Source organism: Gambusia affinis, linkage group LG02 (genome assembly GCF_019740435.1).
Source record: "Gambusia affinis linkage group LG02, SWU_Gaff_1.0, whole genome shotgun sequence".
NCBI lineage: Eukaryota > Metazoa > Chordata > Actinopteri > Cyprinodontiformes > Poeciliidae > Gambusia > Gambusia affinis.
Genome location: NC_057869.1, coordinates 3,984,708 through 4,000,522, shown reverse-complemented (window position 1 = coordinate 4,000,522; position 15,815 = coordinate 3,984,708). Strand labels below are relative to the sequence as shown.

The following is a 15,815-nucleotide window of genomic DNA, read 5'->3' as shown; positions in this document are numbered from 1 at the left end:
AGCAGCCATTGTACAGCAGTAAGACCAGCTGACCAAACATGACAGAGCTCAGTTTGGGTTGTTAGGTGACAAGCTGGGTTGCTAGGTAACGGGCTGCGCCTGCTGATCTGTAACATTTTGTAACGGCTCATTTTCTGGACACTAAAAACATTAATTTACTTCCAAAAACCAGATGTGCGTTTTAAGTGTTTGTACTGTTTTTAGAAGCAGTAGAAACCCAAATGGGCACAAAATATGTTCCCTTTAAAATAAAATAAAAATAACAAAAAGATGGTTTCCCATTGAATAAAGGATCAGAAAAGGGAAAGAGAACTAAATCACTAACTTTAGTTTGTGCATATCCTCCATGAGTCTGGTCACTGCCTCTTCTGAACGCTGAACTCGTTCTTCGGCTCTCGTCTTTCTGTGGAGCAGCTCATCATTCGAATCGCCTCTGGATGACGAGCACGTGTCCTCGGTGCCACGCAGCTCCTCCGGGTCTGACAAAAACACATAGGTATGAACGCAACACGTAAACACAGTTTAATCACATCAGCTCCACTTCCAAATCTAAAGCACATAAATGTGCTTTCAAACAGAGGTAATCTGCACCATATTACTAGGAAAGCACAGTGCAATGCAAAGCGGACTCATGGCTTCCAGACCAACAAATAGAAAATTTGTGGCAGTGATTTAGAAGGTGGGTTTAGATACAGTACCTGTCTGCAGCAGTGGGTCATCCTGAAGGGCTGGTTTTAGGAAATCTTCACTGTCCCAGGGTAGGAGGCCCTCTGACAGCTCCATCAGGAAGGATGCAGAACATTTCTAAGCATGCAGATAAATTAATACTTCTGTGTTTATTATGAATATACAACTCAAAACCTGTTATTAAAATAAATATGTAAATGCTGCCACAGAAATGACAGAACTTACTGTTAAGCGAATGAAATTGATCATTTTTATGTAACCGTAGTCATCTAAACCTAAAGAGAAACAGAGCATGAATGACCGCAGCAGAATAAAGCAACCATCTGGTCCTGGGCACGGTTTAATTTTGTTTACTTACTGTGCTTTCTTATGATTTCTACAAGGTTGAGCTGGTGTTCAGCTGTGCAGTGCTGAAGGGTTGCAGAAACAGAGTCCAAAAACCTGAACACAAGTGAAACACACAAAAGTTTGTTTTATTTAGGAAGACTCAAACAAGCTGTAAAATCCATCCATCCATCCATTTTCTTCCCCTGCCTGATGCCCGAGCCCCTCAACTGGATGCTCTCGATGTGAAGGAGCAGCGGCTCTACTCTGAGTCTCTCCCGGATGACCGAGCTTCTCACCCTCTCTCTAAGGGAGAGCCCAGACACCCTACAGAGTAAACCCATTTCGGCCACTTGTATCCGTGATCTCGTTCTTTCGGTCATGACCCAAAGCTCATGACCATAAATGAGGGTGGGAACGTAGATCGACTGGTAAATCGAGAGCTTCGCTTTTTGACTCGGCTCTCTCTTCACCACGACGGGCCGGTAAAGCGCCCGCTTCACAGCAGACACTGAACCAATCCGCCTGTCGATCTCCCGCTCCCTTCCAGCCCTGGCTGCCCTTAATTTCTATAGTTAAAAATTAATTTAAAGGGAAATTTTTAACTATAAAAAGTTAAAATTAAAAACAACTTCGCTTATGTAAAATATACCACATCTTAATCTATAAAGTGTGCTAGTTTTCCACCTTTGCATACGGTTATATTGTCATTATCACTGTTTTACACTTGCAGGTAACCCAGAACGATTGAGGATTTTTAGGAGTAAAGAATTTTGAAAAGTACAGAAATTGCAATAGAATAGATTATTCATTTGGTTCAAAAATAGTAACAAAATACACCAATTTGAATATATTTTTTTGCATATGCACAAGATAAAACTCAGACATTTTCAGGTAAATCTCAGAAATTTTTTGTTCCCATCTACAATGGTCCTAGCTGGTCGTCGTAGTTTTGTCTATCTCTTGATTTTCTTTAAAGTGAACGGAAATATTCTCTACAATAAACTGCAGCAAAAATAATTTCAGTAAGGTTGAAAATTGCAGAAGTCGAGGAAAAACATAAAACAAAAATTTGTAAATAAAAAAAAAACACCTCACTTTTCACAGAACAAACAGGTAACGATCTGTCTCTCCTCCTCCATCCACTGCCATTGCTCTTCATCACCATCCACATCATCATCATCTCCGTCAGAAAGTTCAGGCATCTCGTCTTCATCTATCAGAGTGAAACTTCATCACAACTTCAAAGAAACAACAGAGTCCCACAGCTAATAGCAGCAACGGTCATACAAATCTGCAGCAACACCGCTAGCTGTTAGCACGGTTCAACTCCACTTAGCGCACGTCTCGTTGCTCAAATACTCAGCAGCAGGCGTGTATAAACCAGTAATAAACGTTTACATTTAAAAATAACATCGTTTGAGATGCTTTGTTTTGCTTTAGAGTAAACTCACGTGGGATTGAGTTGGCTGCCATGATGTCGCCTTTGGAATCTGATGACTTCCTGATGACGTATCGTGATGTGTCGACCGGTGGGCTGTAATTCAACATCCCAACCACCAGATGTCACCAAAAAGATGGATTTTTCATTTTAGTGTAATTTATTTTCTAATACTGTCATTGTTATTAAATATATTTTAATCCGCCAGTATGTCATTTTATTAACATTATGAGGCCTATTACTATTACTAGTTCTTCTTTACCTTGCTTCTTTCTAACGCAGTCAAACATAATGGATGGTTTTACCGAACCCTGCAACATGAATAGACCTGAAGGGGTTATTGTAATTTCAAGTTGTAGAAACACGTTTCACGTTACAAATTACACGCAAAAATGTACTGGTTTTATAAACCATCCAAAACTATTTATTTGCTTTTTTTTTCTTGACAAGGTTGTAGCATAACATATGGAGGATAACTTTCTTTATGTCCTTTAATATTTGCCCAGTATTGAACTACTCCTGGGAATGACTATTTTTGCTGCATTAATAATGCTTTTACTAATTTCTAAATTCAATTCATTTATCGGTTTATTTGTATTTATATTTATCATACTGATCTCATTTATTATTTTAAATTTATCCCAGTTTGCATCCCCAAATCTCCATTTCCGCTCAATTTCTACCTGTTCTTCTTCTATATATTTCTACCTTAACCAAAATTGGATAATGATTACTTCCTATAGTACTTTTTTTGCATACCCTCCAGCTGCAACTATCCGCAAAAGATTGCCACACCGAGGTCAGATCAATAACTGATTATCTCCCTCTTATCAAATCCACCTGAGTGCCCACACCATTATTTAATACTACCAATTCTTTTTCTTCAGTCACTTCTTCTAAAACTTCTAAAACTATAATCATCTTGCTCTCCCCACAAAGTACTATGAGCATTAAAATCCCCACATCAAATTATCTTCCCTCTCCAGTGTTTTAGGATTGTTTCAAGTTTTAATTTTTAAAATTTTTTACAAGGATTATAATAATTTATTATTTTGATATTTCGATCATTTGTCCAAATTTCTACACCAATAAGTTCTAGATCTGTTATTATTTAAAGCTGAATAAATGTTATGTTTTCTTTTATAAATATGGCACATCCTCCTCCATTCCCATTTATTCCATCTTTATGTAAAACTGAGTAAACATGAATATTAAATTGCAATGATGACTTAAGCCAAGTTTCTTGAATACATGTTATGTCTGGTTTTGTATTTAATTTGTTAATGAATCCTTTATATTCCTGACCATTAGCTATTAAACTTTGAGTGTTCCATTGTAGAATTAGAAATACGCAACAATTTGAGAAGCTTCTTTTTCAGATAATCTTTTTCCATGTCCAAGTTCATCATGAATTTTTTCCCATGACAGATCTTTGACATTAAGAAACTTGGTAGCTGCCTTTACAATAATTTTTACTTTTTCGGTTTTAGTTCTTGCTTGTTCTGAGTAATTAACAATATATGCAAGAAAATGAATCAGTTTTTCTAACACTGATTAATGTTAGCCTCCTTTTTTGTACTTTTAATGCCGTATTCTTTTGCTCAGCATTCTTACAAATAATAAGCAGGCTCCCATCCCTCAAAACTTTATCTAGTTCTACATCTCCAATAACTTTCTTTAATCCATTTGATAAACTGATAGGACTTACCCCAATCATATTTTGTCCAAACTTAAACTTTAATATAACTTTAAAGTTTTACATCATTACTTTCTTTATTTCACCCCTTTCTTCCTCATCTTCAAGAGATCTTTTACCAGCATTTAGTCCCCTTTTAACTTCATCTCTTCCCCCGCTTCTATTTTCTACCGTAGACCATCCTGTGTCCATATTTTCATCTTCTGAACACCCCCATTACTACTAGCCATCCAGATCCACTCACAGTCCAGATTATGCCAAAAAACACCTTAGAAATCAACTTATTGCTCGCCAAAATAACGCTTAAGCGCTTCCACTCTCAAAAATCCGCGTTCTCCAATCCCGCACACCTGGCTCCAATCAGCCTGTTCCCGTGAATCAGCAAATGAATTAGAGCAACAAAATGTGTAGCCATTTTAAGTCACAAGAGGGCGATGTTGCATCATCGACAAATATGCAAACTATGTAGTACTTAAAAAATACATCAATCAAAGAAGTAGACTAATTAGATCGTCCAGTATAAAGACAGGAACATCTTTTTAATATTTTAATAAAAACTAGTTCGCCTTATGAGTACTTATCATTTGATGCAGAGTATGTGAAACTAAGTTGTCAGTCATCACCTGAAAATTGATTTCAAGATCTTTTTCTTGCATGAGAAAAATAAAATATTGCAATAATCACAAATGTCTAATATGGGACAGGCGAAAAATGCTTATAGATGTGAAAATATTTTATTGATTTTTAAACACACACTTAAATATGTAGCATCATTTACTGAATATGTTTGCAACACATGTATGGACATTCTGTGTATAAAATGTCAACACAATCAGCTTAAGGCGGTGATTTAGTGTGTTAGAGCACAAATGAAAAGCCCAAACAGTTTGGCATATTCCCCTGATTTAAACACCACCATACAACACAAAATGATAAACTTTACTTTATGCACAAGTCATTCTTTGATTGGAATTAGGAATAAATATAAGAATATCTGTTTTCAAGTACTTCAAAAATATCTTGATGAGGCTCTTGCAGAATGTGGTCATATATGTACAGCAGCCACAATGACCTGAAAATACAAAAAATTGTTTTAGTGAGTTAGTTTTAAATTAGGTGCCTGGTGTAATGTACTGGTATCACAATTAACATTTATCAATATTCACTGATCAATTAAGATCATCCAAAATAAAAGCTGTGAAGAAAAGCTTTGCAAGAAAATTTAACAAGTAGATCCAGTTTGATCCAAAAATTATAAATTTTTCCTGACAGAATTAGATTCAAAGTAATTTTGGAGTCAGAGTTCGGGCTTAAATCAGAATCATTAAATAATCAATCAGTCGAAAAATGCAAAACGCTGCTCAGTAATTCTAAGACAGATTTGATTACTGTAATGTTAATAAAGCAATAATTTAATATAAAATTGATCAATCTAAATCAGCTGATAAAATTTCTTCCAGAAATATTGCTAATTCAGTTTAAACAAATAAAATAACAGTTTTCAACATTTTGTACCTTCCATGCTCATCTATTTCCCATTCACTTTTCCAAGACTGGTAATGTCCTTGTTCTCCAGGATCTCCGCCTTCTGCTCCGGCTGCAGCAGAGTGTTGGACACCATCGCTTTCGCCACCGCTTGGATTGAGATGGACATGGAGTTGGAGCAAACGGCAGAGAAGGCGCTGAAGAACTTCCTGGCGAGCCACTCTCCGGGTCGACTCTCCTGTCTGTCCACTAACAGAACCCTATAGGAATAAAATGGTACAGTCCACAGACGCTTTTGGTTTAAAGTCAGTTTAATTCTCAGCGGAGTCATAACTGCAGGACAAAAGTTAAATCAGTGGTCATTTTATTGTAATTTTCACATAATACAGCCTTTAATTTAAATACAGTTTTCTTCCTTTAAATCAGGGATGTCCAAAGGGTGGCCTGGGGACCATTTGTGGCCTTGGAGTAGTTTTGTGTGGCCTCTTGATACAACTTAAAAATAGTTCAAGTAGTTCTCCAGCAAATAAAGTTGGTGCAGATGGATACTTTTTTGTCTTTTTTGATTTTCAATAATTTAATATCAGTAAGTAAGGCCACAAATTGCATCCAATAATTAAAATGAGCTAAATAGTGTTAGCGATTTTCAAAGACAGTTCTCGAACTAAAACTGGAACGTTGACCAACAATTTCGGAAACTGTACAAGGTTGAGACCCTTTTTCAGACTTTTCACATTAAAATGCATGGTAATTTGTTGCAAGATGAAAAGAACTTCCCATAAAATAATTTTTTATTTTTCAACTGAAAAAAAAAATAAATAAATAAATAAAAAATACAAATAAATAACCTTTGATACAAGTTTGGACACCACTGCTTTACATACTATTTGCGTCTATTCTCTTAAAAAATGGGATCACTTACCCTGGTCTGTAAATGGCTAATCTGTCAAAACCCAATGCCTCAATTTCAGCTTCAACTTGGCCCTAGAAAAAAAAAAACATCCATACCATCAGAACTCTTAATGACTGTTTTACCTGAAAGAAACATGCTCAGAAAAAGGGATTTCAATATGTCACCAATGAGAAAAAATACATTTTTGATCTAGTTTCTACAAGAGTTTAAGTCAATAATTCTTTAATATTGATGAAAAACTACTACTTCCTTCATCAGATAGTTTCACTTAAAACAAGACATTTATAAGTGAATGTCTTATATAACATTAGTTTATAATACTAGTGGAAATATCTTTTCCACAGAAACTAGACCAAAAATACTTGGTAACATTTTGTGTTTTTGCAGTGTAGATTATTTCACTTTTAACACAGGCACACTTTAAATAAGACAAAACTAACTTACAAGTAACTTTTCAGCAAAATATATCAGCTTATTTTAAGTAATTCTTTAATTTGATGAAAATGTTCTTGTACCACAGGAAGATTATTTTGCTTATGATAAGACAATTTCCCCATGTTACAAGTGAAATAATCTGTCAATAGAACAAATTTATTTTAATCAATATAAAGGAATTATTTACTTCTATTATGTTTTTCAGAAAAGTTACCTAGTTTTGTCGTATTTAAAGTGTACTAAAATATTTGCACTATAAACTAGACAAAATTAATTGATAAGATTTTGTGTTTTTGCAGTGTAACTGCTAATTTTTCATCAACATTACAAAATTATTGACTTAAAACAAACTCCTATATCTTGCTGAAAAGTTACTTATGTTACTTTTGCCTTTTTTTCAGGTGAACTAAGATATTGGCACTAGAAACTAGACCAAAATACTCTTTAGATTTTTGTGTTTTTGCAGTGAAGTAGTACAAAAAAGCTAATAACTGACCTTGACTTTGAGGTAGAGGAAGCTACTTTTTTTATCGGCTCCTCTGGAGGACTCCAGGTGAAACTGTGAGCAGCCTCCAGCCTTGGCGAGCTCTGCAGATTTCAGAACGTAGTCATGATCAACTCTGACGAATCCGTCCTAAAAACCAGAAATAATAACAGGAGATAAGGATTCAATTTGCCTTTTATACTTTAATCATTTGGAAATTAATGACACCATTTGCCTGGTGTCACAAATTAGCATCATACCTAAATTTATGCTAATTGTAGGTACAATGTCCAAACTAATCATCTTTAACATCTGACTAACAAAAATAAAATAATAATTTTTCATACAATAGGGTTGAACTTTATGATCTCTAGCTCAATATTTTCACAGGCTAATTCCTATGGTACGCTTGAGAGGCAATGTCAACCAACCCTAAAATAAATGTTGATGCTTAGTCATTGCCAGTGTTGGGTAGTAACTAACTATATTTACTCAATAACATTCATATTATTATATTTACATTTATTTACGTTATTATACTTACATTTGTTACCAATATGAATTATTGCCATTTTTGTCCCTAAAATATCAAAATTTACACTTAACTTTATGTTTTGGTCAATCTGATGATGTAATTTTAAAATATTCAATGATTGATAATTTGATCAGCTACTCACTACTTGAGTAGACGTTTTGCCAAATATTTTGTTTACTCTTACTTATGTAATTTCTTGCCACTTTTTATTTATACTTGAGTAAAAGCAAGTTGAAGTGATGCTAATCTTACTTGAGTACAATTTTTGGGAACTCTGGTCATTGCCACCGTTTCAACAATGCTGAAATTTGAATTAAATTCCAGCTTATCGCCCACCTTATATAACATTTACTTACAGCCCCTGCTTTTGCCCTGGTAGTTCCCAGGCAGCAGTAGCCCACATCATGGCCCTTGAAAGCAGCAGCATAGTCATCGAGTTTTTCAAAATCAACCACTTCCTGTATCTGCAGGCATAAATAATAAAAAGGCATAAATAAAAAAAAGTCTCAAGCAGAACATAAAGGGTTATGTTATAATGTAAAAACTGCATCCAGACACCAACCAGGTTTTCACACGCTTTATCTTCAAAGCTCAGCTGTCTTCGTCCAATGAGGGTTATTTTGGAGAAAATGTTTCTCTCTAGCAGCTCTTGAAGCAACACTTTCCCAGTTTCCCCAGAAGCTCCCAGGATAAAACAGCTCTTGTTCTGACCCCTGAACTTCTCTTCCAGGGTCTTCATGTCCTCAGCCATGCTGGGAGTCAGATGGACATGAGGCAGAAGGGTTATCACTTATCTAGAACAGGTGATGAAGTGGCAAACACAAAAAAATGTAACATGTTTCAAACAGAGCTGGACAATTTTGATTTAAAAAAAAAGTGATAATATTGATCATTTTTGTTTTAAATATCTGAAATGATGCCAAATTGGTAGCAGAACGTTTTCTGTTTTATCCGTATTTTAACTCCACAATTGTTTTGTTTTTTTAAACAGTTATGAGGTGGCAAAACCTTAAGCTACTGCTTTACAAGTTACTTAAGTTGTTGCTAGGTAACCAGGGTGTTGCTAAGTAACCAGTGAGTGAGAGATTGAGTGAGTGAGTTGATGCCACCCACTTTGCTTAGCTAGCATTAAGAGGTTGAGCAGCTAAAGCTTATCTCTCCCTACATCTCCCAGAATGCTGTGCGGTTGTCGATAATAGCTGTGAATGTCCTATATGTTGAGTATTCAATCAGATGTATTATCTATTTACATTTATCATGTTTCTACCCTGATTTAAATTATAGATTTATTGTGACCAACATTTCTAAACGGTTTTAAAAGGAAATTCAAAAGAATATGGCTACTTTCTAATAAATTTATTTCTATATTTTGGTTTTATATTTACTGCTGGACCAGGATGACACAGGACACACAGCAGAATATGATTATCATTCCAATTTTTGCTAACCAATTAGCAGTAAATAAATAGTAAATTCTTCTGAAGTACATGGTTTAACTATGGCATTGATACAGGGTGCAATTTAACTGTCTGCTTTTATAAATAGACTAATGATGGTTTAAACTGCCTGATGTGTGTCAGTACAAACACAAGGAGCAGAAATGATTGACAAATGGTGAATTAGTGACAGTAAAAGATCACTGTTAACACAACTGCTATAAAACTAGTTGTGAATAGATATTCTACTCTATATCACCAGAGCTAATACTTTTAATTTCTGTGTTATTCTAAATCACAAATCTGTACAATTTTATATTTATTTCTCATAAATCTTTAAGCAAATTCAAAAGTAGGTTTAAGAAATGTACCAATTTTAATACAGAATCTTGGTATCATTAAACATTGAAATATAAATGTATTTTAATGTTCATTTGTTTTACTACCACGCCAAAAAACTAGGATCTGTCTATTGGTATTAGAAGCTGCTCAGGGCCCCCTGCTGTTCTGGAGGCAGTACTAGTACGCGTATACCTTCGGCCAGCTCTGTCTTTTGCTAAGGAAGCATGATCAAGATAACGAGTACAAAGATCCCGGATTGTTTTATTTACCCAGATTTGTATGCCAGATGTCTTTAACTCATATAAACAGGGGAGCCAAGAGGCAAATATATCGGTTCTTGTGTTCATTAAAGCCAAACGAATATAAAAGAAATGGCGTCTTTTATTTACCTGCTATATTTGCTTGGAGAAGTGTCGTCGAAATAATAAAGTACCGCTGCAACGATGGCAACAGTGACGGTTAAAATCCAAGTCGCTTTCCCCAGGGTGGAGCAGAGGAGTTTCATAACAGAAACGAGAGATGGTTAGACACTTCCTGGTTGCTTCATATCTACAAGCAGCGCCGTCTTCCTGCTCCGGGAAGAGCAATGGGAAAAATAAAATCCCCAAAAGCTCTTACATTGGACTGCGCGGCTAAAAAAAATTTATTTCTGAAACCGTACGTAAAACAGAAAGACGAAAATTACTGGATTTGGGGCTGCTGCAATCACCAACGGAAGATAACGCACTGTCGATGACGCATGCGCACTGGAATCTGGACGGCTTGACGCTCGAAGTGAGACAATGTTTTTGACCAAAGTTTATGATCCCAGTTTAAAACAGAGATTCATCTTAACACATGGAAAAGCATCAGTGAAGTAAGCTATATACTAACAAGTTTATGTCATAATTCACTGAATGCAGTCATTTAATGACCCAAATCACAGAGCTGTTTTACTGGAAAATAAAATTATGTTATTGGAAAGGACTCAAGATATGTCCAGAATGTCTTGCTTTAATTTTTTTTCATCAAAAATGAGTTTTTGATGACAAAAAATTTATATAGGCTACTATATTATAATAAGTGACTAATTAGCTGGTGACTAAAATGTTGCACAAATTAGTTATTTTAAGCTTTCTATGGCAGATTTGTACTTGAAACTGAAAAGAAAACATGGTCTATTCAGGTGGATCTTATGTTTGAGAGCATTAAGAAAGCATCCAGTCTGTAAAATATTCAGTTTTATTCAGCTCTCCAACACAGCATATCATAAATTTAAGGGTACTGAGATACCAATGACATATAAAAACACATGAAGTAACAGCAATAAAAGACCTTTGTGCCGCTTGTAAACATAAGAGTTAAGTGAATTAATTAGTAATGAGAGAAATAATCAAACAAGTAGTGGAGACTCATGATAATGAGCTACTGAAATCTACAACTCAGGTAGGAGAATCTATTGCCCGGAACAATTTTCATTTGCTTCTTAAATTTGGTCTTCATGGAAAATTGGCAAAAAATAAATAAATAAATAGATGCCTTACATCTCCAACTTACAAGTTCCCTCAATGGGACACAGGAAATAAAGTTAGATATGCATGTAACGTGCCTAACACTAGTGTCATTAAAAATAAGCTTACATCATGTTGTTATTATGGCAATTGATTTAACATTACAGAAGTCACAAACAAGCAAATACAATCAAATTTATTTGCATTTTGAACTGCATAGTGGTCTTTAGGTGTGGCATATTATTATTATTTAACTATTTCAAAGTAACATCTGCAGATAAACGCTGAAATTACAGTAAAAATGTTGTTAATATATTTTGTTCTTAAAATTTGGAACAGATGTGTAAAATGTGCAAAATTTTCAATCTATCACTATAAAATAAAATGAAACGTTGCTCTTGGTGTCCCCCTGGTGGGGTTGGTGCACTAAGCGTCAGCTTACTTGTGCACAGAACACAAAAAAATCCCACATGAACAAGTTTGTTCACTAAAAAGAAAACATGGTCTTTTCAGGTGATAAGTCAATAAAAACATCCTCCTACTACTTCCTGTCGTTTTCTTCGTATTTCCGCCAGTAGTAACTTCTGGTTGTTGATCACATGACTGGTGTGATGCAAAATAAGTGCAAAATACAGACATTTTAAAACCACTGAAAAACTGCCTCATATTTTTATAGAAAAAAATTGTTTTATATTTATTCTCAGAAACTCAATTTGTGCAATTTTATGGACAATAAAGACGTAAATCCAACTGAGAATCACTGGCAAGATTTTAACATTGCTGTTGACATTCTCCATCCAATTAAATGTCATTAATTGGAATTTATTGTGACAACAATAAATTGGAAATATCATATTAAGAAATTTCTCACGATAAATGATAAACGATATGATAAATGCCCGCTACTAGCCTATGTGTTGGTCTAGCATATAAAATTCAGAAAAATACATTGGAGTCTGTGTTTAGCAATGCAAAATTAAAGACCAGCGTTAATATTTTCTCCCTGGCAAAACATCTCTAATCTACAAATAGCACAAATGGCTCTTTTTATGATCAAGTTTGTGCAGAAATGAAAATAATAATTTAATATTCTACAAGTTAAAAAGTTAGTTTTGTTATTCTTTGAGGGAAATCTAGAGTGGAGTGAAGGTTGAGTCTCTGAAAATGTTTTTGCCTTTTGTCAGACCTCCAGGGGGTTTCATTTGCCAAAAGCTGCGCACAAAGAAAGCAAGTGCAGTCACATGCAATGAATTCATCAACACCCCATGTTTTTAACACCCCTGCCACTTTGAACACAAGGCATCGACCCAATCTAATAGAAAATGATGCAGCCAGGGATGATCCTTTAAAGATGTCAGCAGTAAAAGACAGGAAGAAAATGGGCCGAGGTTGGAAAGAAGAGGCCTTAAACTGGCACTCTGCTGAAATGAAATGTCGCCTCTTTGTTTCTGAACCGCGGGGGCTAATTGGGTCCAGCGGCAGGGAAGAGAGCTGCTGCTGGGGTCCTGTCTGTCGCACCTGTTGAGTCATTGTCTCTCACATTGATTAGATAGGAAGTTGGAGTAAGAAGGCTTATGCCTCTGGGTGCGTGGCAGAAACGTGGTTCAATTTCTTTTTAGAAGGCCACTGCTGGAGGTGGAAATACCATTGGTGGTAAGTGATCAATTGCGCTTAACCATTGATTAGCAGACACTAAAAGACATATGGATTAAGATTATTTTTTTTTCCTTTTTTTTCCACGCCGTCTTCGTTCTTTTAACCAAAGGCGCAATCCTTTCAATGTGCTCTTTAATATTGCGTAATATGATTGATTCACGTCTTGCCGTCAGGACTGAGTTTCTGGCAGCAGATTCTGCATAAAACTACAAAATAAGCTTACAAAATATACCTTCAGAGTGTAATTTATTGCTTTTCACATAAACAAAATAAGTAACCTATGTTTCTTGAAGTGAAGTCAACTTTAGGCAACATGTCTGATTTTACCATAACCAAAGATTCTAGACAAAAAAAACAATGAAATCATGACACAAAGCTATAGCTGGGCATTTTATCTTTGTAAAATATAGCATAAAAAAAATACAAAATAAAAATTGGTATTGTCAAATTGTAACATCTTCAAATTAAATAAAGGAAACATTATAGACCCCAAAATTCTGCTATTTTTTATAATGCCTATTAAATATCTTGGATGGAATTTATTCATTCATTCATTTATATATTTATTCATCTATTAATTCATTTATTTATACATTGACTTAATTATTATTTTATATATTTATTTATTCATTATTTTATTTATGTATTTATAGGCCTGTCACGATAAACAATAAATCAATTAATGGCACAATATCGGTATTATAGTTTCTTCCAGCCTTTATCTCTTTCTGTTGATGACACTGAATGAACTCCACTGCTCTCCACTGATCCTCCCTTCCTCATTTCCTCAGTGTAATGTCCAGCGCACACTACACGATCTTAGAGCTGTCGGCCGATTGTCGGCCCATTTTCAAAACCTGAGAGATCACACATTAGCCGACAGAAATCCTAGGTAACGGTTGGAGTTCGATTGTGCCATGTGGTGTCCAACAATGGGCACAAAATAAAGTCTACAAGTCCAGTTAACTCATTTTAAAACCAGGCATTAATCAATGCTTTACTACAATCTATCTGCAACGCATGTGGCTCTAGTGTCAGCGTAACGTCCTGACTGAATGAAAATCATTATAACCTATTTATGTCACGTTAACGAAGAACAGCTGAAAAGTTACCGGGTTCATCAACGTAGCAATTTCGCTCCAACTCCTCCCCTTGTCATTTCTATATTCTTTGCACAAAATGTTGAATAAACATTAATTTTGTTTCTACATATCATCTCCGATGTCCGCTGGACTTCGAGTTGCTGTCAGTTGTTTGGGATTCCCCTCTGTAATTTCCCCTCAGAAAGCACAGAGGGGAAGCCGTGCTTTGTGATTGGCTACCTGTCACATTCAACAGGCTGCGTTAACAATCCCAGTCGGAAAAACCCCTGATTTAGTTCGGAGCGGCCATGACATCTACCGTAACACACCACACACTACAGGATGATCGGTTGCAAAGTCACAAGTGACAATCTTAGGACGCCCAAGATGTGTAAAATCTTGGCGTTTCCCCTTACGACAATATCTATTATTCTCTAAGGTGAAATTCGGAGCAAAATATCGTGTAGTGTGAACTATTGCATCAGGTAGTCGGATATGTCCATCCTCTCTATTTGAATTTAATGATTACTTATAGGCGATATAATATACAGACTTCATAATCTGCACTCTTTTGATTAAATGCAGTATTTATTTACACTTTGGCTTTATGTTGTTTAGTTTTTAATCAAGTACATTTTTTGTTATTGGAGACTGAGAATCCATTTTATTTTTGTTTTTGGTTGTTTTGTTCCAGTGTTAAGTGTTCTTTTGAAAATAAAGTGTATCTATCTTTGGCAGGAAATCGGCAAAATTTTTTATTTTGACAGGTCTATGTATTCATTAATACATTGTTTGATTTATTTAATTTATTTGTATTTATATTTCTTCATTAATTTATTAATTTATTTATGCATTAATTCTGGCTGAAATGACTCTCCATGCATCTCATTCATTATTGTTAAGCAACATTTTACCTTTAAACTACAGCTGCACTGCAAAAACACAAATGCAATTTTCTCAGTGCACTAATCTATGAGTCCCTTGAAGTAGGATCTTGTTTTAAGTATATAATATTTCACTTATAACATGGAAAAAATGTCTTGTTATAAGTAAAATATTCTGCCAATGGAACCAGAACTATTTTATCAATATTAAGGAATTATTGACTAAAACAAGATCCTATATGTTGCAGAAAAGTAAGTTAGTTTAGTTTTATTTCAAGTGTACTTTTCAAGATTTTTTATTTTTTTTTTGCAGTGTGGACTACATGTAAACATTCATGTTTAGAATAATGGTATCGGCAATTAAATTGACTAAAAACCTGAATGACTGCATGGCTACAGATCAACATCTGCAAATCAAATAAGCAAATCAAAAAATAGGCATTTTGCATTTATGACTCTGTTATAACCTGATAGGTAAACGAAGAATCCCTTAGAAGTCGTTTTGATTCTCCAAAACCTGAATTTACAGAATTTTATAAAAATCCTTCATGTTTACATTGTTATTTAAGGCATATTTATTAGCAAATCCTGCATGCCTGCATACATATGTGCCACATGCTGTACCCATACACAGCTTAAGGCTTATCAGTCCAGCTCAGACTCTGAAGTGTGATGCTAATGATGCTAATTAATGGGCCCTGACAGCACAATCTGTTGCTCATTGTCTCCCAATAAACAGCTTTACAGTCCGCATGAGCCGCGGAGCGGATGAAGGTTTAATCTGAGGCCTGAGACAGTGAAAGTGGGACACATCCACAGTGGAGGGTCAGTCCTCCCGGGACAGTGCTGATCTTGAAGTGGGGATTAGTTCAATTAGAGAGGCTCAGTCTGATCGAGATGCAGGCTTCGATGTGTGTGTGGTCAT

The 15,815-nt window shown here is 35.2% G+C and overlaps 2 protein-coding genes across 6 annotated transcripts in view; both read right to left on the bottom strand.

Moving 5' to 3' along the window:
* The window catches only part of prmt3 (protein arginine methyltransferase 3), a 55,739-nt gene extending 51,223 nt beyond the window's left edge, over nucleotides 1-4,516 (bottom strand). Inside the window, exons 1-7 of one of the 4 annotated variants that reach the window (XM_044144579.1) lie at nucleotides 4,499-4,516; nucleotides 2,466-2,548; nucleotides 2,110-2,227; nucleotides 1,046-1,128; nucleotides 913-962; nucleotides 699-804; nucleotides 326-479 (exon numbers count right to left, since the gene is read on the bottom strand). In XM_044144579.1, coding sequence (XP_044000514.1) covers nucleotides 326-479; nucleotides 699-804; nucleotides 913-962; nucleotides 1,046-1,128; nucleotides 2,110-2,227; nucleotides 2,466-2,487 — 533 coding nt within the window. In that variant the 5' untranslated portion in view covers nucleotides 2,488-2,548; nucleotides 4,499-4,516. Of the gene's footprint in view, nucleotides 1-325; nucleotides 480-698; nucleotides 805-912; nucleotides 963-1,045; nucleotides 1,129-2,109; nucleotides 2,228-2,465; nucleotides 2,563-4,220 lie in introns of those variants that run through there. The other 3 variants (XM_044144559.1, XM_044144570.1, XM_044144551.1) reach the window with 3 other exon arrangements.
* Nucleotides 4,517-4,869: 353 nt separating this feature from the next.
* Nucleotides 4,870-10,541, bottom strand: htatip2 (HIV-1 Tat interactive protein 2). Of its 2 annotated transcripts, none has more exons than XM_044095846.1 (7): nucleotides 10,168-10,541; nucleotides 8,563-8,752; nucleotides 8,357-8,464; nucleotides 7,478-7,615; nucleotides 6,556-6,617; nucleotides 5,664-5,893; nucleotides 4,870-5,220 (listed from the first exon to the last, which is right to left on the bottom strand). In XM_044095846.1, exons 1-6 carry the CDS (start codon nucleotides 10,281-10,283, stop codon nucleotides 5,677-5,679), a joined length of 831 nt encoding a protein of 276 aa, XP_043951781.1. In that variant the 5' UTR covers nucleotides 10,284-10,541; the 3' UTR covers nucleotides 4,870-5,220; nucleotides 5,664-5,676. The 2 variants fall into 2 exon arrangements, with proteins under 2 accessions (XP_043951781.1, XP_043951789.1); XM_044095854.1 differs by having other exon boundaries at nucleotides 8,563-8,794; nucleotides 10,168-10,302.
* Between the last annotated feature and the right edge of the window lie 5,274 nt (nucleotides 10,542-15,815).